The 24,827-nt window shown below is 38.1% G+C and overlaps 2 protein-coding genes across 3 annotated transcripts in view; one reads left to right on the top strand and one right to left on the bottom strand.

The window, feature by feature from the left end:
• Window positions 1–4,554, top strand: part of ANKDD1B (ankyrin repeat and death domain containing 1B) — a 32,294-nt gene extending 27,740 nt beyond the window's left edge. The window contains exons 13-15 of the mRNA XM_054811146.1: window positions 2,584–2,782; window positions 3,505–3,636; window positions 3,902–4,554. Of these exons, the coding sequence (XP_054667121.1) occupies window positions 2,584–2,782; window positions 3,505–3,636; window positions 3,902–3,960 (390 nt within the window). The 3' untranslated portion in view covers window positions 3,961–4,554. The remainder of the gene's footprint in view (window positions 1–2,583; window positions 2,783–3,504; window positions 3,637–3,901) is intronic.
• A 783-nt stretch (window positions 4,555–5,337) lies between these two features.
• Window positions 5,338–24,827, bottom strand: part of POC5 (POC5 centriolar protein) — a 30,173-nt gene continuing 10,683 nt past the window's right edge. The window contains exons 4-12 of one of the 2 annotated variants that reach the window (XM_054811132.1): window positions 18,981–19,177; window positions 18,420–18,596; window positions 15,623–15,727; window positions 14,128–14,307; window positions 12,836–12,998; window positions 9,402–9,520; window positions 8,496–8,609; window positions 7,433–7,609; window positions 5,338–5,742 (exon numbers count right to left, since the gene is read on the bottom strand). In XM_054811132.1, the coding sequence (XP_054667107.1) occupies window positions 5,593–5,742; window positions 7,433–7,609; window positions 8,496–8,609; window positions 9,402–9,520; window positions 12,836–12,998; window positions 14,128–14,307; window positions 15,623–15,727; window positions 18,420–18,596; window positions 18,981–19,177 (1,382 nt within the window). In that variant the 3' untranslated portion in view covers window positions 5,338–5,592. The remainder of the gene's footprint in view (window positions 5,743–7,432; window positions 7,610–8,495; window positions 8,610–9,401; window positions 9,521–12,835; window positions 12,999–14,127; window positions 14,308–15,622; window positions 15,728–18,419; window positions 18,597–18,980; window positions 19,178–24,827) is intronic. The other variant, XM_054811133.1, reaches the window with a different exon arrangement.

The following is a 24,827-nucleotide window of genomic DNA, read 5'->3' as shown; positions in this document are numbered from 1 at the left end:
GTGAAGGTTCATTTTAGGGCATATTAATGCTCCATAAATCAGTCTTGTATTGGCTTACTCAGTTTTTCTTGTTTGGAGCCTGGGGTTTATGTGGGCTTCCTGAGAATTGATTAAATTTGCTGGGTTTTGACACAATACAGTTTAAAATCCCCATCTCTCAAATACACTGTTTGTTTGTAGCCTGGTCCTAAAGAGGCAGTAAAAGACATCTCTTGTAGCATCCACCATAAAACCTGCAAGAAGGAAGACGCTAACACAACCTATTTATGTAGAGCAAGTAATTCTGTGAGCACCAGAGCTAGCAAACCAGGGCAAAGGGATGGGTGAAATGAATTCACTTGACTGTCCGCTCTCGCACTTTCATTGCTGAGCTGCCACGCAAATCTGTAACTTCATTCTCATTCCTGCTTCCTGCTGGGAAATGTTTATTTTACCAGGTTTGCCAAGTGCGTCCTGGAGCAGTAAAAGCATACTGACCCTGCCTGAGTGCAGGGACATCAATTAGCCGGTCTTTTACCATTCCACTGCAGGCCTAAGTGTCCAAATTCCTGGCACTTTAATGTTGCAGGGCATTGTGCTGGTAAATCACAGATCTAGATTAATTATCATGAAAAACACCTCCATGAACTCCCTGTGTTGTGCATATTTATCTGCATCAGTTCAGCTGGAGTTGTCATGTATGTTATTGTTTCTTTTGGCTTAAAGGGGAATTAGAAGTGAAGTCATCTGTTGCCAGAGAAGGCATGACAAGTCTGACAGCCATGAGCCCATAATGCTCCTAACCTTTTGGCACTGTTTACTGAATTGCCTGAGGAGAAGAGGAGATGTTTAAGCAGATGGTTTTCTGCAAGAGCTCCACAGATCTTGGGAAAGAGAAACAGAAGTATTTGCATCCCATTACCTGAAGCTAAGAGCACAGCCTTTGGGAGCAGCTTAGATCTTACAGTTATGAAATATGCTGTTCAGGTGGTGTTACCATATAGGAAATGGAAGCATTTTGAAGCATTATTTTAAGAACTGTCTTTTTGTTACGTTGAGCTTATCATCTCTGCCCAGGCGTTAATTACAAAAGGAAATTTCATGTTACTGTGAGAATGTGCACATGATACTAATGTGTGTGAGAGTGTCTTCTTCTCTCCACTTACCCTTTTTTCTATTTACTGCTTCTACCTAACCCTTCCCTGTCACTGCCCAGGCTGTCAATGATGGGATTCGAGGGCTGCTGTTACTGTCCCACCCTGCTATTGCCTAGACACACAACTAGCAGCAAAGAGAAGCTGTGCTGCTGCAAAGGGAGGAGAAAAAAGTTTGCTTGTTTGTGAGGGGTTTTTCGGGTTTTGTTTTTTTAAAACCTCTGAAGAGAAACACTGAACTGGGGAGAGCCTGAAGCTGTCCTGTAGAATGTCCTAAACCTCACCAGGTGGTGTCAGGAAGCATGAAATAAAGTCTGCACAAGAAAAATGGAATCAAACATACATGACAATGGTTGTTTATTGAACTAAGATTATTTTTTTTCTTGCAAGACCCTCATAAGATTAGGAAATAACTGTGGTTTATTTTTGTGAATTTAATCTGGAATGGAGTATTTTATGCTCAGCACTTTTCAAATGTGGCATGCTGCCATTTCCTTTTTTGCTTAGTATCTGCTTTGTAATGTTGTGTCAACTTCCTGAAGACATTTTTCACTTAAGACGCTGACTTGAAACAGGACTAGCACGTAAACAAAATGAAATATCAGAGTCATGTGAGCCTACCTACACTAGCAGTGAGGCTTTTCCCTGGGCACTGCTCAGCTAGGGCTGAAATCACTGCTAGAAGAGTTTTGCAGAGGTGTCAAACAAGAAGCAACCCCATCACTCCTGTTTCAGACGAGCCATTCATATGGTGGCAACATCACTTTTAATCTGGAGGGTAAAATGCTTGTGGTTCTGGTATCTATCTGGTTTTGCTGATGCAGGCAGTAAAACTAGATCTAGGTGCAACGTGCATGTGCTTATTTGTCCTTAGACACTTTGCTGAACAAGGCTCTGCACGCTAAACCCAATGGCTCATCCTGCCACCACATGATCTGGTAGCCCCCGCTTCAGCCAAGCTGAGCTGATGGGGCAGAGGCAGGAACAACTTGAGCAGCTGCCACACCAATGGTGCCTAGCCTCTTCTCAGGGAGAGGTCAGCACTTCAAGAAGCAAGAGGAGAAGAAGAACTGTGGTTGAAACACAACAGTGTTCAAAATGTGACATATGAAGCAGAGCCAAGGAGCACACCAGTGCTGGTGTAGTACTTGCCCTTACTTGCTATTGTGTATCAAGTGCCAGAGAAAGTGGTTTATTTTGCATTTAACTTAGTAAGATATAGCAGTAGACGCAGGGGGCTTCATTTTTGTTCTGTTATTAAGACAGTAATAACATCATCCATGCTAAGACATCTTCCAAAGAGCTCTACCAGCCAAACAGAGTTCCTTTACCTGCACTGAGCAAAGCCTGTCAGTATCTACACATGGCTGTACAGGACACAGTGTTCACTGCTCGCTATGCAAAGGTTCCCAGCTTCATTACAAAATTTATCACCTGCTTTCTTTTTCAGGAACATCTAGCTCATAGTGACGATAGGTCAGATTTCGGCTTGTCCTTCAAACAAGATCACAGTACACAAACCAAGCAAATTCGTTCATCCCTGTGGAATCTAGCATACAACCAGCTAAAACCCCAGGAATGGAAAAAACTGGCCCTGTTCTGGAAGTTCACAGATGAACAAATTAAAGCTATTGAAGAACAATGGACAGGTAACAATATCTGAATGGCTAGACATAATATATAAGCTATAAAAAACACAAGGCAGTTGCTTTTAAACTATGCAAGTATCACAGATACACACTGGCCATAATGCTCTTATTTAAATTATGAAAAAGGGTGGATACAAGCCTTGTCCCTGGTTCCTGGGAAATGATGCTGTAGAAGTACAGGCCACTTCTGTTCTCCTTCTTGGCCTGAAGGAACCTTCATCTTTAGAAATCAAAAATAGCAGCAGCGAGCAGTATGGAAGGGTCTTGCAGGTCATGCTGCAAGTGAGGACCTGGGGAGCCTCGCGACACACGAAGACCTTGTTCGCACTCTGTCTTCACAGCTGCCACGAAACAGCAGTTTCTGGTTTCAGGCATCTCAAGCGCTGGGAAAGCAATGTTTCTATAGCATGCATTGTACTTGTTTACTACTAATCCAGGGTATATTTCCACATGTTGAGCAAAAATTAAAGGAAAAAATTAATTTTAAGATGTATTAGCTTCTCCCCTTTACAGCAGCCTTAGTATAAAACTAGAATTTTGTTTTGCTTTTTTTTCTTCTCTTTTTTAACCTTTTGAAGTCTCAGTCTTCATTTTGCTTCTAGGTGAGAAAGCAAATAAGAGCAAAAGAGTAGGTTTTAAACCTCTTGGAACTCTAGAAGTGCAAAAGCACAAAATACAGTTTCCAGCATGTAGAACACATAAATGCTTTGTGTATTGCATAGGGAAAAAAAGTTATAAGGAACACGGAAACAGGATGTTGCTCATCTGGTTACATGGTATATTGCTGGCTCATCAGAACCCTGTCAAGCATATATATGAAAATCTGGTGGAAGCAGGATTTCAGCCTTTAGCTGGTAAGTTGTGTTGTGGTGTACAGAGCTGGAGGACACTCTCTTCCTTTCTGGGAACCTGCCCTTGCCGGGGGTGAGGTTGCTTGAGGAAGGGAGTTTAAGTGAGACTTGAGATTTCTAAAGGAAGATAAAAATGTGCAAACTTTGCTTCCCTCCTTTGTCCTGCAAACACGGTTAAAATATGATTTGCCATCCTTCAGTTAGATTAGTCTGACCCTTGTAAAAATTAGAGCATGTCAAGCAAGCTTTTTCTCTTCTTGCTTTACAGAGAAGATCAGAGCTGCAAGTGGCACTGACATGGACTCCAGAAAATGTGCCATTTTATGAGTTCATCAATAAAACCTGGCATGTATATAATGGAATTACATGTGAGAGAGAAAGTGACTTTCAAATACAAATAATAACTTCTCTTGAAACAAAAACCTACTTTGAAGTTGTGTGACCTTTTCCAACCTAGAACTTGCACTCCTGAAACATTGCTTAGTTCTCTCTCATATGCTTGCTATACAATGATTTAAAGAATTTAAGAGTGAATGGCTGGCTGGTAATTTATGACTATACTGCTAAGCAACAACCAGCCCCCTACAATTTCTACACCTGGCTTAACATGGATACACTAATTCTGTATTGGAAATGCAAATTAAGCTATTTTGTGTTTGGCACGAAATGTAAATTAGATGTTTTCTACCTGAAAGAAATTAAATTTAATAAGTGAAAATTATGTGTATAAATCAACACTTCCAGAAATAGGTCTCATTTGGGATTCAGGTTTTTACAAAGGCTTACTAGGATTATAGTGTTCCTGTCTGAAGAGGGCTTTTCTCTTGTTTAATTAGTGCTAGGGTTAGGACAAGTCTTTCTTCTTCAACATTTTATATATGTCATGAAATTATACAAAAATGTCATGTCTAAAACTGTGTGGCTGGCATGACATAACCTTGTATACATACTCAAAAAAGAACATTTGATACATAACACAATTATTTACCTATTTCTTATTCATGTCTTGAATAATATTTGGTAATGTCTTGCTGAACACGTTTAAAGGTTTTCTCATTATTGAATATATTTCACACCTGAAAAATATGTAAAACGTCTATTTTTGTAATCTCCTCTAGAAGAAAACAGCAATAGTTTTATGTAATGGAAGCATTTAATTGCCTTGTCTATCTCTATATAACTAGCATTATTTTGTACTAGATCTTATTGTTTGTACTGAAAAGATGACGATCTGTATCTTAGTCTGAAGTCTTATGCCTAACTGCCCTCTTGCGTGCAACCTGTTTTGACATGGCTGCAGAGCATCACATGAATATTAAGAACAGACTGGTAAATCCTCAGGTTTTGGAACTAGGGATCTAAGATCACAAGTTCTTAGATCCTGCCGTGTATGCATCAAGTTCTGCAACATTAGCTTGGAAAATGAGAATGTTTAACAATTTGATGGACTCAGCACTTCACTGGGCCCAAGTCACACCCTGGGCGTGAAGGCTACCACCCTGTTATTCTTCATTTAAGTATGCTGTTGTAGTATAAAATTAAAATGCATGTCAACTACATTTAGTTGCATAAGGAACTAAAAGCATACATAGCAAAAATAAATTTAATTTTCACTTCAAAGTAGATTTTAGTAACGTTGGAACTAAACAAAGAGATTCAGACAAAAAAATCACATTCTATACTTTATTTAAAAGTGTGCAAAAGATTCCTTAAATAACAAGTGTTCATCTTAATAAAATAAGTTCTCAAATAGTTTGGAGGTAGAACAACATTTCAAGTTCTCTTTTTCCCCTCCAGATGTTTACTATAAAAACACTTTTACTTAATTTTTTTTTTCTTTCTAGAAAAGGGTAAAAACATGATACATACTTTAGGCCTTGCTACATCAAATCTGAAAAGACTGGGAAGAGGTTTAAATTGTACCTTGATAAAAATCCCCACCAGGAGAAAGATATTCATTCAGTCAACAACTTTTATTGACTGAACACTGTTATGAGTTTGGCCCTGAAGCATTCGCCCAACTTGTCCTGCAGGTCTCACAGTGGTAGAACCAGAAGAATGGAGCACAGTTCGAGGGTATTTAGCAGCAGTAGCTTGGGATATGGTTTGCTGAAAAGTAATCAGATATATCAAAACACTCAATAGCACAAAAAAAAAAAATCCCATTAAAATAGCTCTAAGTGAGCTGTAGTTTAAGCAGAAAGATTTGCAATCCAGCAAACTGAAGTACACTTCTCAAAAAAAAAAAAAAAAAGTGGGTTACTTTAACAGAATGAGTAACCTTTTTTCTTTCCTTATCTGTAATATACTTTTTAGAACATAAAGTGCTGAACTTCTCATTAACTAGGTACCCAGAGCTTTTATCACCTAGATCTTATTTCAGGGTTTGGTTGGTTGGTTTTTTACCAAATTGTTCAGAATTTTCCTCTGTAGTGCTAATTTAATCATGCCAACATTCCTTTTGAAGTTCAGTATTTGCTATGAGGAAGTCTCTGAAAGGTCTCTGGTCTCTGAAAGGAAAAGGTTTGCATTTATTTAGCAACAATGAATTTTGTCCCTAAAAAAATACCTTACTGCAATAAACAGTAGTCATTCTGTTTTTAATTAAGGTAAACTCTCTCCCCTGTCAGATTAATTCAAGAGAAATACTTCAATCCAATTGATTTCCCCTTAGGCATTTATTTGCAGAAAGAGTATATGGAACATATGCCTGGGACTGCAACGTTTATTAGATTTTTAGAAGTCAGTTTTTGGTACGGTAGTTCAGGTACTTTACTTGTCACACTAGTCATACAACCTGAATCCAGAAATTGTTCTTAATGAAGGAAGTCTCACACCAAACCTCTAAGGACATTCAATTTAAATATGAATTTCTGCTTCGGAGCCCAAACTCTCAAAAGCTATGTGCAGCCTGCCACAGGGCTCCCGTTCAGTGCAGGAAATAAGTGAAAGCAGAACATCCTTCAGACAGATACCAGTATCTCCAGCTCAAATGAAAGGACGTGATGTAGCTCTGCTTGTTCTGGCAGTATCACTGAAGAGAAACTGGGCTTTCAGATAGCACAGAGGAACTCAGATCCTACTTTACCGGTTAAAATATATATATAAAAAATAATCTTCAACTGTTCCATACACATCCAATCAAAACCATTTTTAGATTGGTCTAAAAGCATAGCAATTGTCTAGGCCATGTAGGCAGCTGTTTACAGTTGTCTTGTGTGTTGGTTTCATACCCTATTAATGCACTTACTTCAGTGGTTTTTCCAGGATAAATGGGGGGGTGGGAGGGGTAAGACAAAAATACAAGCAGCAGCCTTGATGAATTTGATTGCCTCCGGACAAGGTTTATACTTTTTTCCCCAATAATTTCCTACGCTCAGGCTGTTGGTCAAGTCTCTATCTCTACCACCTCTGGTTCAGTCACTCCTCCTGCTATATACCATGAAGCTTGTCTTTAAACTGTGGTTGCATGGTGATGACACCAAATGTTGCTGTACCAAGTAACCGTTTCTATGAAGAGGAAGACTTATGGAAGAGCTGGCCAAGAAAGAGACAGCCAAGACTACTACACCTGTGAAACAATTCCTACAGAAACAAGACAAATAAATTGAAGTGGTGATATTTACTTCCTCTCCTCACTAGCGACATCTACCAAGCTCACAGACAGTACTGCTTGTTATTTTAAACAGGACTGAGGTCTGAGCCTTGCCTAATACCTCTTCACGGTGGTCATTTTCCTCTAAACTACTACCAGACGCATTGTAATAAGAATACTGTTACAAGCATAATTCTGGCTTACCTGAGTGACTGGATGATGTTTTTCAACAATGATTGAACTCATGGGTGGAGCAACTCCCATCACTGCTAAACTACCACCAATTCTGGCCTTTTGTCCCATATCAGCTCGGCCTGTGATTCGAGCAGTGATTGTTCTTCCTGCCTTCTGTTGAGCAGATGTTATTACTTTCGCCATGGGCTGCAAATAAATTAAGTATTTGTTGGTAAAAAATGCTAAACATAATATTTACAATGCTCTAGTATGTCTGGTTAGTTTTATCAGCCATGTGCCTAAACAGAACGTGGGATGTTGCAGGCAATCCACTTATGTTATTCAGGACTGAATTTGCTCCACCTATTTGCAACCTGGTTTATTCCATCTTTCTCCACTCCAAGTATGAGATAGCGTTTCAAGCAAGTGACTTCTATCCTGAGGGGAGTAAGGCTAACTTGGCAAAAAATCAAGCAGCATGGATGGTTTAGCTTTGCTCACTGGCTGCATACTTGAGTGACAGCTGCAGGCACTTCCATCACTCTGGAAAGTGTTTCTAGCAATGACATCGCAGATACAAAAAATCTTCTGTGCAGTAAAATGCTGCATCTTTCTCTGACAGCTGCTAGCAAACTGTATCACATGGCAAAAAGAAAGAGCAGCAATGCAGAAGACAGTGGAGAAAAGTAAAAAGGACAGTTTAGCAACCAATACAGAAGAGGTAATGAGAGAGACATTTCAAACAGCAGGATGCTACAGCAAAGCATATTCTTTCCAGAACAAAACGGTATCACGTGAAACACCAATTGTTCTTGCGCTATGCTCAGGTGTACGTGTGCTCTCTTCTTCATTTTGTCACACTTCCCCCTCCCCACTCCAAAAATAATTTAAAATTGCTGCTATCATAAATGGGTTTCTGTAACATTAATGAGCGTTTGCAAGCTAGTGTCTTCACATAGCTATGTAAACTCTATGGCAGTTTCCTCAACTACATACTTGTGTTGCTCTCAAAAACGCAGAAATAACAATGCCCAAACTTAATATTTGTTATAATTATGCCTTAAAAAATTAGAAGTTAGTTTTAACATGTTACCAGTTTCTGAGTGGATGCCACACCAGATCCTGCAGCTGTGCTAGTGACGATTACTGGAGAATCAGAATCTAGCCTGGTCTGAGAAGTGCTTGCATGACCCAGGTGAGTAGAAAACTGTGAATTAAACCAGAGTTTACAAAGAATAAGTTTGTAGAAAATACAGTTTTACTGTTTACCTAGTCAGTTTTTTGACTATTCCAATTACCTTTCTAAATTTAACTTCTTGGCAGATATTTTATCTCTATTTTTACTGGTTTTTTGGCTAATTTAAAAATACTTGTCTAAAAATTGTAGAAACAGTGTGAATAACATTTGATACTATCAGACTGAAAAATCAGGAAGACAGGCAAGCACGCCTTCTCTGTTCTAGCCTGTACTCGAGCGTGAAATTGTTTTACAGGGGCAATGTCTTCAGCATGACTCCAGGGCAGGTCCAGGACGTCTAAGCTATTGGATAATGATCTGGCTAAGCTGACATGACAGGACAATAAGCTGAGTTCCTGCAGTGTCTATATATGTTACGCTTTTAAAAAACGAGCTTCAAGTCAAGCCAGCTTTTCTTCTTTTCAGATTATATCAAGCTCAGGTTTTTTGCTTTTTTATCCAGAACGAACCTTAGAGAGCAAATTCTGCTTATTATAGTGACCTTGTCTTCATTAGTTTAACACATTTTCACTAAAATAAAAAACAGAGCTTAATGAAAATATAGCAGGTCACAGCAGCTGTGCCCAGTTACTTCATTTACACAATGCAGTCTGAACATACCTCATAGGTTTCTTTTTACACTTAGACTGTGTTCAAATTCCTTCAATTCACGGGCTATGGAATTTACCTTTAAAAGGCTCCAACTGAGGATGTTCATTTTTGTCACTAGCAAATACAGTTCTGTTCCAGCTACATGCTTACCATGTCTTCCAGCTGAAGAGTAGTTGCTGGTGGAGGTGGTGGTGAAGGCGGAGTACATTGTGAAGGAGGTAGCCTTCCTGCAACAATGGTACCATTATCATTTCTCCTACTTCCTACATCTATTATTAGAAACACAAAGTAATGGGATCAGCACATAATCTAGCAAACCCTAAGGGGAAAAAAAAAGAGATAAGTCACAGTAAAAATTTTACTGTTCCTTTGGGATTTTTGTATAATCTAATTAAAAGGATCAGCATGTTCCTTATAGATGTGTATATATGTATATACACACATAAGCATCCTGTATTTGACCCTTCTTTTCAGATGCTTGGAAACAGTATTTTCCACGGGGTTTGTTTCTGTGTAATGCCTCAACACTTACTTGTCACGTACTTGTAGTGCAAAGAACTGAAGTTCTCTGTACTGCTTGTCAATACTAAATCCAGTGTGCAAGAGCTGCTCATATGCTAAGGGCCAAAATCCAGTGTGGGTGGAGAGCAGTAAAACACAGAAAGGCCATACTGGACTTCTGCAAGGGTATAAGATCTTTAAGGGGGCTCACTGTCAGTAAAATAAAATGGTATTTTAACTTTCCTGAGAACGTACTGCAATTTCAAGGAGCCATAGATCATGCTCAGCAGCATCTCATCTCCACGTACAATGGCTGGACACTGCCACATCCTGGCTGTAGGGCTGGGATGATCTATGGCGCCCTACAGCCCTCACCTCCCCCTGCCAGCTGGGTAAGCCTGAGTTCACAGACATCCTGGGGAGATCAGATCTGCAGACCTAAGCCCAATATCTTTTCCAAGTAGTTTCAGCCTTTTCCTTTAGAATACAAACTTCCTTAAAGGAAGCAGAAAGAGGTCTTCTTATTTACCTTCCTATTTCTGAAGCAGATGATGCTAGCAGCAGTTCCAGGACAAGGGAACTTTGCTCATTCCTGGGACTAGAGTGACACCATGTGGTAGTTGTGGGTTTTCTGGGTTTTGTTTGTTTTTACTCGATGTGAGCAGGAAAAATATAAGGAAAATAGTTCAAATCGGTGCAATACTCAAAGATTTCAAGAGTGAAAGTATGCCAGAATATGCATTTTGAACATATATACGTACATACATACACATTAAGCTTACGCATAGACAAGACCAATGCATGGTTACAGACCAATCAGATCTGATCTATGTTACTTAAAAAAGCAGTCTTAGGTCTTTTTAAGTAAAAAGTCATAAATTATTGTGGCTTCAATGTTCCTTTAACTACATAAAGAGGTTTAAAATAATAATAATGATAATAATGATAGTAACAATAACAATAATTAATAATAATAATACCACCCCAACATCTGTCAGTAAATCAGCCAGAGATTTTAGACCATCAACATTGACTCCAAATGTTATGGACCCATTAAGGTTGTGATACTCGCAAACTTTTAATAACCTAAATTATAATGTATATGTATGTTATTTCTGTATTGTTTGTATATTAAATATATATTATAATAACCTAATTATAAGAAATCTGTAAAGGCACCAAATTCTGCTTTTATTTCCAATGACAGTAGGTGGCACTGCAGTGCTCATATAAATATATAATCACTGACTGATGCTGGCACATGGAAATTTTAATGTCCACAGATTACAAGACTAGAGAAATCACAATAATCATCTAATCTGATGTTTGAAGTCCCTGATGTTCTGATAACTGTTCTGTTATACCTGGGGAAGAATGCAAACAAATGGTTGCACAACCATATTAAATAATTATGTAAGTAACTTCATTAAAAGCACCGTCTGGCTGTAGCAAGAAAGAAATAGTGTGCCTGGGGCAGGGGAGAAGGTGGTACAAGAGGCAGTGGAAGAAGATGGCAGGCGTGGCACCAAAGACAACAGATACTGTGAGATGTTACGAAGCCTGATGAGGACTACAGTGACCCCAGGAAATTAAAAAGCATGACGCTGGACACCCGAAACAGTTGGGTACAGGCACCCCAGTGTTGTCCAGCACAGCAAAATCTCTAGGGATTGTGCCTGTGTAGAGTATCAGCACCTGCCTCATAGTAAAAAATCAAGCAGAATGTTTGGTCCATGAATCCCCAGGGGCTGGTCATGGCAGCTCTATAGCTCCATTTTCTTCATTTCCTTCCTATTTACCCTTTTCTTTACAGGTTTACAGAAACAATGCTTTCCTATTTCACACCACTCAGTTACCCATTGTTATTTGGGAGACTCACTGTCTGTTGCATGGTTTTGGAAAACAATAAACAAATATAAGATACAGCTTCAAGAGAGAGTAGTTCTTAATGTATAAGACAGTGAAAAATAAAGTACTTGGGCAACACCCTGTAACTTTATTCCCAAAGTCAGTATCTTCAAGAAATCATTCATTCTTGATCTTCCCCAAATACTGATCTTACGTTTTTACCAGCACACAGCTACTGCACTTAACCAATGTCATATTCTAGTTTCCTAAGCAACTCCACAAATACAGGCTTAGACAGCTGCTCAGGTAAGCATCCTCTTAGACCTTCTTCAGGTTTTTATTTCCTCTTCAGACCTACATCTTTGGGCAGAAATTTCTCTGAAGTAGTTCACAAACTTCTGGTATAAGATTGTTAAGTTTAACAACTGAAGTTACTTGTCTAAGGCCATGAATAACTGCTGCCAGTACAGCTTGTTGTTAAGCCACGCGTACAGCTGTGACACTCCTGCTGGCCCAGCTATTTTCTCTTTAATGTAAACTGCTGCATCAGCATGATTATGCTCCGACTGCTGTAGATTGTCTCACTCTGGGGGCGATTTCATTGCATCAGTAAGGGTGCACAGCTCTTTCCTGTGCAGCTGCACAAGTTTTATGAGTGTGCTGCTGATATAATTACACCAGTGTTTCCTGTTCTGGCACAGAACTCCCAACTAGATACAGAACCTAGGAGATTTAGTTGCCCTTTTTGCATTAAAAGGCAAGATTAAGAAAGAAGGGAGAGCTGTCTGGGAAAAGCAGATTCATCGCACACTGAGAATCCAGAGAACAGAGAAGGGTTATACAGGAATTCCTCCTCACACCCCCACAACCTGGGTGCTGACAGAATTCTGGGTAATCCTCCACAGTATTTTAAGAAGTGTGCCATCCCTGGCTTCTTGTTCTGCCTACAGTTGCAGGTTACCACCCTCACAGCGAGGTGGCATGAAGAGAACGTGCTCCACCTTTCAACTACAGCATTACAAAGTTCAGCATCACAATATTTCTCAACATATTCAACAGGACTTTTTAAAGCAATAAGAGTTTGATAAACTCCGTATTGTCACAAGTCCTCATGTTAAATTTAAAAAAAAAAAAAAAAGAGAAAAGGCAGAATCCTTTACAACAAACAAAAAATCCAACCAAATACACTCAACAACCCCACCCCCCACTAGATTAGAGCTGCTTTTTATACTGACCAGGATCTGTCCTACTGTCCTTGCCCTGAAACATGGTCATTGCTTCCAGATTCAAAGCACATACACCACGCATAAAGGCTTTCTTCATGGTGTCTTCATACTGTTCTCTTTCACTCTGCAGTCGCAGAATCTCAGCCTTTGTCTGTTCCAAAGTAGCAGTTAGCTACAAAAGAGACGAAGGAAACAGCTGTCTTGTACTTCTGAATGCAAACTACGAACATATTCCTCAATTAGCTTTAACAGTCCCTTACACCATGTTTACAAAGATACACATTTTCACTCAAAATCTCTGGTTCACTTAGAAATCTCTGTTTCACCAGAGATTAAGAGCTACTTGTCATTTCTTTGTAGTACAGCACATTATTTGTACTAGAGCATACCAAGGACAACAGTGCATTCGAAAGGACTGTCAGACCCTACTGAACCAGCTGAGCAGAAATTTCTCTTGCAAGTTTTTGTCTTTGAGAAGTTAGGCATCTGGCACAAGCTAGATTTCTGCAGGAACATGGATTCACTATTCCCAGAAAACTATTTAAGCATACGGTGAATTGTCTCTCTTTTCCAGCTACTGTAAAAAACCTAAAAATGCTGCTAAAAGACAGACCAAGTTACCTTTGTAACTCACTACTTACTATTTTAGTACTGGTAAGCCACAGTTGGTAAGCCTGTTCTTAACATTCTAGATTCTTAAAATTCTAGATTTCATTTCTTGTTAAAATATACAGCTTTAAAAATGTGTATTATAAATCTTTATGTGTGCACCAAATGCACACAGTAACTTCACCTTAAGCTCTGAAAATTCTTTAGAAGCTTGAAGGCAAAACTGTATTTAAATTCAGCCTTTAACAGAGTAGCCATTATAGGAAAAAAATATTGTACTCATCATGAGTACAATCATGACCATAATAATGATCTTTTATTTCCATTATCCTCTTCAATAAGACCTCAAAATGCATAGCCAGTATTAACAGTGTGCTCTCTGAAAACAAGTATCATCCCTATTGGTGGGCAAATAGATGTTTGTCTCATTTCAGGAAGAGTCCAATTTACTTCATCTGTACGTGCAGATCACCAACATTTCACATCATATACGGGGGGGGGGGGGAAAAATCACATCTGGAAACCATAGTAGAGATCTTAGTTCTCCTCAGATCTTCTTGAGTACTTGGAAGCCCTGTTCTGCTGAAAAGTCCTCATGTTTTTCAGATTTTCTGAGAAAGAGATACTTTGGAGGGATGGGGGCTGGGGGAGTGAAGGAGAGAAAGAATGGAAAAAAAGAAGCCTTATTTTACCTCTGCAATTTTGGCTTCATAATCATTGGTGAGCTGAACACAGACATCTTCTGCCCTTAACTGACAGGCTTTTGCTACTTTTTCTTTCCATTTTTCTTCACTAAGGGAGCGCCATGCAGCCCATACTTTCTTCATCAAAGCCGTTCGGAATTGTCTGTCTGCTATTCTATTTGCATATTCCTTAGGAAACAAACATAACCACATCATATGCAAGTTCAAGTTTCTTAAAAATTTTAAGTACTCAAAAGTGTGGATGATCGTTTTATAACTTATTACACAGACCACAGCAGGAATGCCTAAACCGAGTTATACATGCTGCAGTAAAGTGGTACACAAACAGCGTCAGCAGCTCAATGTTTCTACCCGCACACATCACAGAGCATTACTGTACCCAGTATGAGAAACCAAATTCGCAAACTCCTAGGTTACACAGAACAGTGTTTCGTGGTTTTACTCTTAGCTTAATGACACTTAAGCAACAACTTCACATATAGGGTGTAACCATGCATGTGGGAAGCCATTTAGTGGGTATGTAGCACATTTTGATTCACTGCAGGAACCGTGTAAAACCTGCCGTCGCAAAGATTGCGGATGATTAGCATAAAACACCTATCTCTCTAATAAATTTAGACTTCAGGATGCTTTAAAAAGTCCTTTAAGACAATTCTATTATTCTAATCTATTCCAAAATAGTGACCAGACAATATATTTCAGCATTGAATTATTTTTTCAGAAATTAATTAGAAAAAAATAAAAAGAGCTGAGTAAAAACCAGACTCAAATTATTACTAAATTCTAAAATGAGAGGGAAGGAAAACAGAAAAAGGCTATCCCTCTTGGCAAATCAGCAGAGTTTTAGATAGCATCAATGAACTTGAGTCTAGCCAGGAATCTGTATCAATGAACAAAGATCCTCATTACAGTTTCTCCTTTTATCAGCCTGGAATGGGAAAGGTTTGCAGTCTTGACATAGGATCCTTCTTTTCTGTCATCCTTCATTTAGTAGACTGTTTACTGTTAGATGACTGACGTAAAGGCCCAACATTTTGTGTGCAACTAGCTCTTAGGTACTTCAGGTTTTGGCAACACGAGAAAAAGAAAAGAGGGCAGCTGAAATTTTAATTGTGAAAGTGTCTTCCCCAAAAAAGGTGATACTGTGTTCAGACATAATGCGTTTGAAATTTAGATAGAAATTCCCTTGGCACCTACTTCAAAATGCAGATACTGTAAACTACGGTGATTTGCTGTGAGCTGATCACAGTAACTGGAGCAATATAAAGACAAGAATAGGTTTGATTTCTTCCCCATCCCAGAGATTATTCTGATGGCAGTGTTCTTTTTAGAACTGATGTTTTCAAACTGTTATTTGACATTGTCAAACACATCAAAATAGAAACACTGTCATTTCTTCAAACTGTAACAGGAACTGCAGCTACTCTGACCCTTTCGAGTTCAGAGGTTTCATTTTCATGGCATTTTTATTCTGTGCACATACCTCTTGTTTAGCTTTAATGTGCTGAATCCGCCACAGCGTAAACTTTCTCATCAACTCTACTCTCTCCTTTTGCCTCTCCAGTGCTTGGGTCAAGTTAGTAATCACCTGCAAAAATATTTATTAACACTATTCCAATAGCTATGATCTTTGTAGGGTCAAATAGAATGTACTTTATGCATCAGTTATTTTTCACTTAAAGCATCTGCTTTTAACAGACGCTTTTGACTGAATCTTCCCCTTATTCTAATCAAGCAGGAAACAATAATCAGAATTCAAATCAAAAGTAAAATTCCTGTGGCTTTAACACTCAGGCTACGGCACTTAAACACTTTCACTGCGTAGCTTTAAGAAAAGTTCAACCGAATTGTTATTTCATCCTGCATCTGCAGGCTTCTGTGCTACTTCCTTATACTTAAACGTTACTGTAGCATAAGGTCAGAAGAATCACTTATTTCAAAGACAATTTTGATAAATAGGAAAATCTATATTTTTAAGTTTGTTTTAATTATTAATTAACTGAAGTATAAAGAAACAATTTCTCTGCAGAAAGCTTATTCAATTGTCTGATCAGAACAAGCAAGCTGAGTTAAGAACTAGAAAAATCTGATTAAAAATTGTTATTCTCTTTAAAAGTTCTCATGAAAGATAGCATATAGGCCTACAGCAATCAAAACATTTGAGAGGCAAGATGGCCTACTGGACAGAGAATGCAGCTAGGGATTTTTACCACCAATCTGTAAATATGTTTTAATTTGTTTACAGAAACAGCTGAGGTTCCCTGAATAAAACATTAGGCCACGCGTGATGCAAATTGGGTACACCAAATCACTGAGTATTTCTCTATATTTTTGCCTAACTTCTTAAGCTAGGTTCTGCCATCAGTCACATCTGAGCAACTCCAATGGGCAATAGTCACTGATCTTGGGACTCTTGTGAGTAACATAAAGTCATTTTAACTACTGCATAAAAATTGAGAAGATGATGTTATATGTCAACATATCTTAATATGTTATGTTGCATGTATTACGTGCAATAATTATTGAACATACATCAATGAAATGAATGATACTTAACATAAAATTTACCCTTAAATCAACAAAGTTATCAAGCAAACAGTACAAAACTCCTATTTCATTTCAGTACAGAATTTCATACAAACTGTTTCAGTCGATCTTCAGAATGTTTAATGAAATATTACTAGGCAAAAGCTTGGTTTCTTTAAGGTGTTCAAAATATCAAAGTCAAAACCAAATAGAGGGCAATTTGATACCTATAAAGTAATTTAAAGCTGATCCATCTCTAGAGTTTTAAGAATGAGTTCTTCATAATACTGTATGTTAATAAATCTAGTATAAGCTACTTTGCTTAAATATGACTAATTTTAACTTTTGCAGTTTCAGAATAACTGAAAAGTCTCAGCTATACAAGTAACAATTTCTCTAAAATGAGATGTAAATTTGCATAAATTATGCACAAAGCAATAAGAAAATAGAAAGCAAAGGAAATTAATATAATAAATTAATTACTTTTGTTGAAAAAGTGTCATATACTAACACAAAACATCAACTTTTGATGCTGCATACCTGTTGATACACACCAGAAGTCTTAGCCTAAATCCATGTTTGTTAATCAGTATATTTTTGCCACTAAAAAGCATTTGTGATATTTACAATATGAAAAAAAATCTACAGTATTCATAACATTTGTGAGGCTGATGCAATGTGGGTTATGGCCATGCCAGAACACAGCAGTTTTGACAACTATGGCATGATAATTGGAAGCATTACCACCTACCATTAAGATGGTGGCAATAATAATTTTCTATTGAAAACAATTTTGTCTGAATAGAACTACAAAATTGACTGAAAATTTCTTAGGTGGCAGAAAAAACCCACTGGTTTCAAAGTATCATGGCACATTAAACATGACTGACATACAATGATATCCAACAGAATTAGATATGTTTGAATGGTATACACTGAAATAACTATGGGTCTGCACATATGTACTATTTAAATGATATTACACTAGTCCTGTTTTTGTAATGTTACAATATTTATATTTGCTTGGTCTGTAAAATTAGACTGTTTCCCAGACAGACACAGAATATCATCTTCCTCCATATTTTAACTCCTTCAATGGATGTTTTTTAAAAAACGGTGAATAGGAATTAAAAACCCCAAACTCCACTAAGTGTTCTCAAGTACAAGGTTAAAAACTCAGGATAGCAATAAGACAACTCAATTATGTTATGTGATTGTATGGCTGCCAAAATTTTATATCCACCTCCACAGTTCTAGTTAATTTTGGAATTGTTGATATTATTGATAGCAGAAAAGCATAACTCAGAGGCCCCAAATGTACAATCCTAAGAATTTGTACAAATATACAATTCCTAAGAATTGTAAACCAGACTCTTTGACATTTAGGAGACTGCTGCCCATTTAAAATTCAAGAAAACCAATCCAAGAATTGAAAACTTAAAGGCTTTTAAAGTGTAAGAGCTAATGGACTCATCTAAGCCAGTGTGATCTTCATGAAATAAATAAGGAACAATAAATCCTAGATTTAAGAAGCAAACAAGGCAAAATATGTACATACAACACGTTAGGTTTCCATTGTTAGTATGGACATTATCAGCAAAAATTATTCATTTTCTACTATAAAGTCTAAAAATATTATTTACTACTCTATGTCACTTGCTGCAAGAAGAACTTTGTTCAAAGTGATGGACCCAAAAATTCAGTGTGGATATCTTTAAAAAAGAAACTGTTGAATTATGAAATTGAACTACTACCTCATCTTTTCTGCCAATAGAAATTTCATAAGTATGTAGCAACTCCTTCAGGTTTTCCATCTCATTGCTCAATTGTCTCACATGTGCAGTGTGTTTGTCTTTTTCTTGTTTCATTTGAAGCTTGTGATGTTCAATCAAACTAAGCTTCCATTTTCTCAATTCAGTCAGAACATTTGTCTGCAAAGTTAAAGGGGTGACAGTAGAGGAATTAGTAAAATTATTCCCTCCTGCCTAATCTTTTAATCTTAAAACACTTAGCACTTAAGGACACAGGAATATTTACAGTGACGCCTTCATTACACAGGCTGTTTATATCTATAAATACTACGAGACATAATGAACTATTGAATGATAATAACTGCACATCCTTAGTGCAGAGAAGTATTCCAAAGTTTTTGAAACAAGATATTCTAGTACTTATATGCAATACACAACAACTAAAACAATCAAAAAGAAAACTACCATTTCCCAGTGCGATCACACTGCAACTTCTACTGCACTCTTGCTTATTCTACAACACATTGATATCTGATTTTTACGGATTCCACACAAAATAAATACCTTAAGACTTCCACTCCAGAGATCAAGTATGTTTTCTATTTGAGTTACTTTTTCATCGGGTAAAGTTAATTCTGTCACTACAGTTTCCTTGATTTCTCCTGGACCGCGTGTGGACCCTTGTGAAGGAGTTTCTTCTGAAACAGCAGGGCAAAGTCGTTCCATATTGGCCTCAGAAGGCTCCTTCACTGATATTAAGACTAAAAATGAAACAGAGAATAGGGATCGATACTCTGGAAAGGCTAACTGGTCTGCATTCTGGATAGAAGTCAGAAGCCAGGCATTAAAAAGAAAAAAACAACAAAACCCTAAAATATTTATGCCATCAGAAACCTTTCCCATGTAAAACAAACAACCCAATTCACATATATGTTTCCAAGATACAAGTATATTTAAATCAACAGTCCTATTGTAATGTTAGGAAAATCAAAACTACCACTCCCTTAAAGAACACAATCTTTTAATGTAATTTCATTTTAAAGAGGATGCTTACAGCAAGTATCAAAAAAGTAGCGTTGCCAAAAACAGAAGGCATCTCTCTTAGTAAAGACTTTGTCGATTAACATCTCAGGTAACAAAATCTAAAATTTTTTGCCATTTTCCTTAATGAGATTGTAAACTTCTGAGGCCAGGGGCCTGCCTTTGTGCATTCACAATGCAACCTGTGGATATATTTCAATGTTGGTATGTACCTGCATCCATTTTTCTTACAGACTTTAATTTCCTCATCTAACTAGATTTTAAACTCTTTGAGAAAGGAAGTATCTACCATTTGTAGAATTTGTATAATGCCTTACACGGTAAGGCCTCACTTTCAGGTGCTGGGGCTAACTACCACTGCAGTAACAATTAATCCATGCCCAGAAGCGAATAGGCATGTGTTTGATTTCCAACTGATGGGAAGAAAAAAATGGGCTAAGAATAAAGAAGTTAATATTTAAGTAAACAGAGGAAATGAAATACTGTTTCATATTTAGTTATTCCTTACAGAAAATTTGTTGAGTTGACAGCTGAATAAAAAAATTTGGAAAGAGAAGGAACTAGCAGATTCCTGGAATTAATAAAAATCAAGACAACTTCAAAAGAATATTCTCCTTCATTCATAAATGGAGAGAGAAAACCTTCAAAATTATAGTCTTCACTTCTGAAAGCAAATACTGTCTGTACAATTGGTTTCATAGTGGATGGGTACTATTTTTTGGTACAAGCACGTAGAGATAAACTTAACTGTTTGTCTCAAAGCAGTATTTTCAGTGGACACTGGAAATGGATGTTTCTAATTTATTCAAGGCTGAGCCTGATGGCTGACACTCTTTCACAGTTTAGGTCTTTTAGGTCTCCTGTCCAAAGGAAGTGAGAGGAGCTGTCTGGCTAAGACAGCCCCCCATCAAGTAGGTTGAATTGCAACTAGTACACTCTTGCTTCAAAACAAGAAGGAAATAAGGAAGAACTGTGATGCAGAGGCAGTCTGTCATGGTTTAGCCCCGGCTGGCAACTAAGCACCACGCAGCCGCCTGTGTGCTCCCTCCTGGCAGGACAGGAGAGAGAACTGGAAGAGTAAAAGTGGGTAAACTCGTGGGTTGAGATGAAAACAGTTTAACAGGACACACAAAAAAGGAAGATATAATAATAAATACACATGATGAACAGCACAATGTCTTATCACCTGAAGTCAATGCTACACAAGACCGCCTGCTGCCCAGCCTCCCAGCCCACAGGTGCAAGCAGAACAAGACAAGGAATTCCTTCACCAATGCCAATTGGCAGGCAGATGTTCGGCCATCTCCAGGAAAGCAGGGCTCCATCACATGTAACAGTTACGAAGACAAATGCCATCACCCCAAATGCTGCTGTGCAAGACCCCCAGCTACCACACAAGACCCTCCAGCTGCCATGCCAGGCCCCCAGTTTCAACACCTCTCAACCCATCCTCCAGCCGTAAATCGGATATGACATCGTATGGTATGGAATATCACTTTGGTCAGTTGGGGTCAGCTGCCCTGGCTGTGCCCCCTCCCAGTTTCTTGGGCGCCCCTCACCTCACTGGCGGGGCAGTATGAGAAGCTGAAAAGTCCTGGACTACCTGGCAGCAACTAAAACATCACTGTGTTATCAACTTTATTCTCATCCTAAATCCAAAACACAGCACTACACCAGCTGTCAGAAAGAAAATTAACTCTATCCCTGCCAAAACCAGGACATAGTTGCAACTGCTTTTTGGTGTTTCTCCCAAGGTCATATACAACTACACATCATAAAATTAAAATCAGCTTGAGCTAAAAAAAAGCACCATTTTGTCTAGACTAAATTCCCTACTCCATTACGTAAGTAGAAGACCATAAACAGATTATTCCCAATGACACCAGTGTATTAAGATCAGGGTCTAGCTTTATGTCATTGTTTCTCCTGCAAATGAGAGAAGTATTGCTTAGCTAATGGCAGAATTTGAATATTCAATGCTTGTAAATATCTCCAAAGAGCATGACATGCTAGACAGATGAGCCAGATTACTTGAAATATCTCTAATTTCAGTGATTAAGAATGCGGCTGGCCTTTCACAATATAAAAACATTTGGCAGTGTTACTGGCTTTCAAGTTTTCCCAGTTCTGTCCTTTACCACCTGTTCCCATTCCTGCATGTCACTGTGTTCTTACCTGAATTGTGACATTGCTGTAAAATGCCTGATGGTTTGTTTTTATTTTTAAACTTCTATTATTTGCTTGGATTACCAAGATATCACAACTTACATAGCACAATTTGCAAGATATTTACAAGGAAAAAAAGAAGAACAAAATGTAACCACCAAAACCAGGTTATTAACCTAGACTTACAACTGCCACAGTATGAGGCTGTAGTATTACAAGTTCATCACTCCCTTCCCCTTAATCTTCCCTATGTGCAGATTATCAGCTTCCGTTTTTCTCATTTACCACAGGACATATCTTTCACTGAAACCACTGAGTATAACTGTTACATGTTTATATCATCATCTCATGTAATTTATCTTGGCCTTCCAGTATTGACATAATTTTCTAGTTCTATACACAATAATTTCATTCTTATTCCTAATGTTCTCCTTCTGCCACTTCTATTTCTTCTACTGCATTACATGATGTCATTCAGCTACAATGGACTAAATTACCAAGGACGTGGAACCATTTGGATATGATAAAGTATAAAAATGTACTTTATTAAATAATCCCTACATGCATGTACTCCAACAAATCTCTAGACCTTATTATTGTTTACAGTAAAGGTAATGAAATTAGCTGGTTTTCCACATGTCTGTTATCCAAATACTATTGTTTTGGGGTTTTTTCCTGTTTTCCTCTAGTATCTGAATTCTTCTGCTTTTATTAAGTAATTAAGTCCTGAGAGACTGTTCTCACACATGATCCGCTATCAATGGTCCAAGCTGAGGGTAGCAATTTGCTAAAATGCATAGGTTTTTTTTAAAAAATTCTTCTCAGAAGTTTAATAGATCAATACTGAGGACTGGTAGCCTGAAGAGAAGGAATTTTCCCACTGTTTGGGTATGAGTCATCATGACGCACCTTTGCTACAAATAATTTACTGCTCCAGTCTTCGTCATTTTCAAATTTAGTCAACTAAACTGGTAACAAGAACAGGGAATTGAGTTTTAGGTTTCAAAGTTTAAAAGCATTTGGACATTGAACTGAACAGTACAGCATATTTTATTCCAATTATTTTTCTTATTTGACTGGAAGCTTTTAGTGAAGATATTATGTATCATTAAATGTACTGCAACAAATAGAGAGTACAAGGAATGAGACTTCTACTGTCATAGTGGAAACATTCACTTCAGTTTCAAAAACCTGAGGAGAAAGTCAAAACGTCAGACCAAAGAATAGTCCACAGACAGAACTTCATTTCAGAAGACATCACGTGGCATTGGAAACTGCTGATTTCAATACCAATATCACATGGAGAAGGGGAAAAAACATTGTGAGCTTGAGAAGCTCTGCAGAAGGCCAAACTTTTACGTAGTAACTCTACACCCAGCACAGACATGCATTTTGAATTATGAAGTTATAGAACACTACCATAATAATTTATGCTTTTGTTATTTTAACACAGCAACAGCATTAGAGCTGGACAGGGAAAGAACAAATGTCTAAGAGGAGATCATGGAATGGTTTGGGTTGGAAGGGACCTCTAATATCATCTAATTCCAATCCCCCTGTCATTGGCAGGGACACCCTTCACTACACCAGGTTGCCCAAAGCCCCATCCAACCTGGCCTTGAACACTTTCAGGGAGGGGGCATCCACAGCTTCTCTGGGCAACCTGATCCTGTGTCTCACCACCCTCACAGTAAAGAATTTCTTCCTTTAATCTAAATGACCCCTCCTTCAACTTAATGCCATTACGCCTTGTCCTATCCCTACATGCCCTTGTAAACAGTCCTTTAAACCACAGAGTCCCTCCTGGCAACCGGGGATGCCCAGTTACAGACCGGTAACAGGAATCACATTTGTATTGTGTTCTAGTTGTATATTACAATTACTCTACCATGCTGTGACTGTTCACCAAGTCCTGCTTAGATTTTGGCTAACACACAGCTCACACTGAGGCCTGGTGTATCCTGGGAGTAATGCCATTAAGTCAAGGCATCATGTAGGCAGGACATGATGGATAGAAGGGCAGCTGTTATCACCTGCAGCTCGCTGTCTCCTGCAGCCATAATCCCTGCACATTGATTGTCTGGCAGTTCCTTCAGAATCTACTAACTTATAGTATAGAACAAACTTCCAAGCTGCAAGGTATAAATATCTCAGCTTACCAACAGCAGTCAGATTGCTAAGGCTTTTGTGCCTCCCGCTGTGATACAGGGAAGGCCTGCACTGTGATGGAGGAGGAAGGATGAGCAGTCTCTCTGTCAGTTAGGCAACTATTTTGCTCAGAGGAGTGTGAGCTACAAGTTGCAAGTTATGAACTGGAGAACTTTTGAGTTAGAAAGCTCAGGAATTAAGGGATGAATTAGTGAATTTGCATGTTAGACTAGTCTGTACAAAGGGGATTCAGCCTTTGCTTGATGTGTTTGTTTTCTTTCCTATAGAGCTCAGAAAATAAAATTTAATTTACAGAGTATGCTGACCTGTAAATTTGAGAGATCCAAACAGACTGTGACATGTGCTTGCATCACAATTTCCGTATATTGCTCTATCACTCTGCTAAACCAAGATCCCATGTAACAGCAAGTATCTTCAGACAAGTAATTCGGTATTAGAAGAATACAGCCTTCTTGCATGCAATATCTAAAGGAACCTGGCCAGAGAGTATTGGACTCTTGACACTAGCCACAGAATGTTCTTTGGCTGTGGAAATCACCTTTAGTTGAACCTATCAGACTGCAACCTGATATAACAGATGAGGATGTTTTATTCCCCCAATCAAAATATTTTGTATCATAATTTTTTAAACCCCAAGCAATTGCTCTCATTCTAGCAGTTGCAGGAATACCTCTTACTATAGTGGATTTTTTTTTCCATAATGCTTCACCATTCAAGAATAACTGCCATAGTACAAAACACCAACAGTTTCTATTGATCTGATTTCTTATGCAACTTGGTACAATTCCCATACAGGACATAATTACACCAGATGAAGTTAATAACCTTCAATATGTAAAAATAAAAATGCAAAGGCTTGAAAAAAGTTGAAACTTTTCTGTTCAAAGAAGTTTTTCTATCATCATTCACATTCTAATTCTAGATCTACTTCCATTACAGAATATTGTGTCTCTACAAATCTCCATTCTCATGCTTTTAATGAACCCAAAATAACGCCTTCTACATTTCCTATGGCAGTCTGATATTCAGAAGAAC

Source organism: Grus americana, chromosome Z (genome assembly GCF_028858705.1).
Source record: "Grus americana isolate bGruAme1 chromosome Z, bGruAme1.mat, whole genome shotgun sequence".
Taxonomy (NCBI): Eukaryota; Metazoa; Chordata; class Aves; order Gruiformes; family Gruidae; genus Grus; species Grus americana.
Note: the sequence above shows the minus strand (reverse complement) of the source record. Positions and strands in the feature narration are given on the sequence as shown.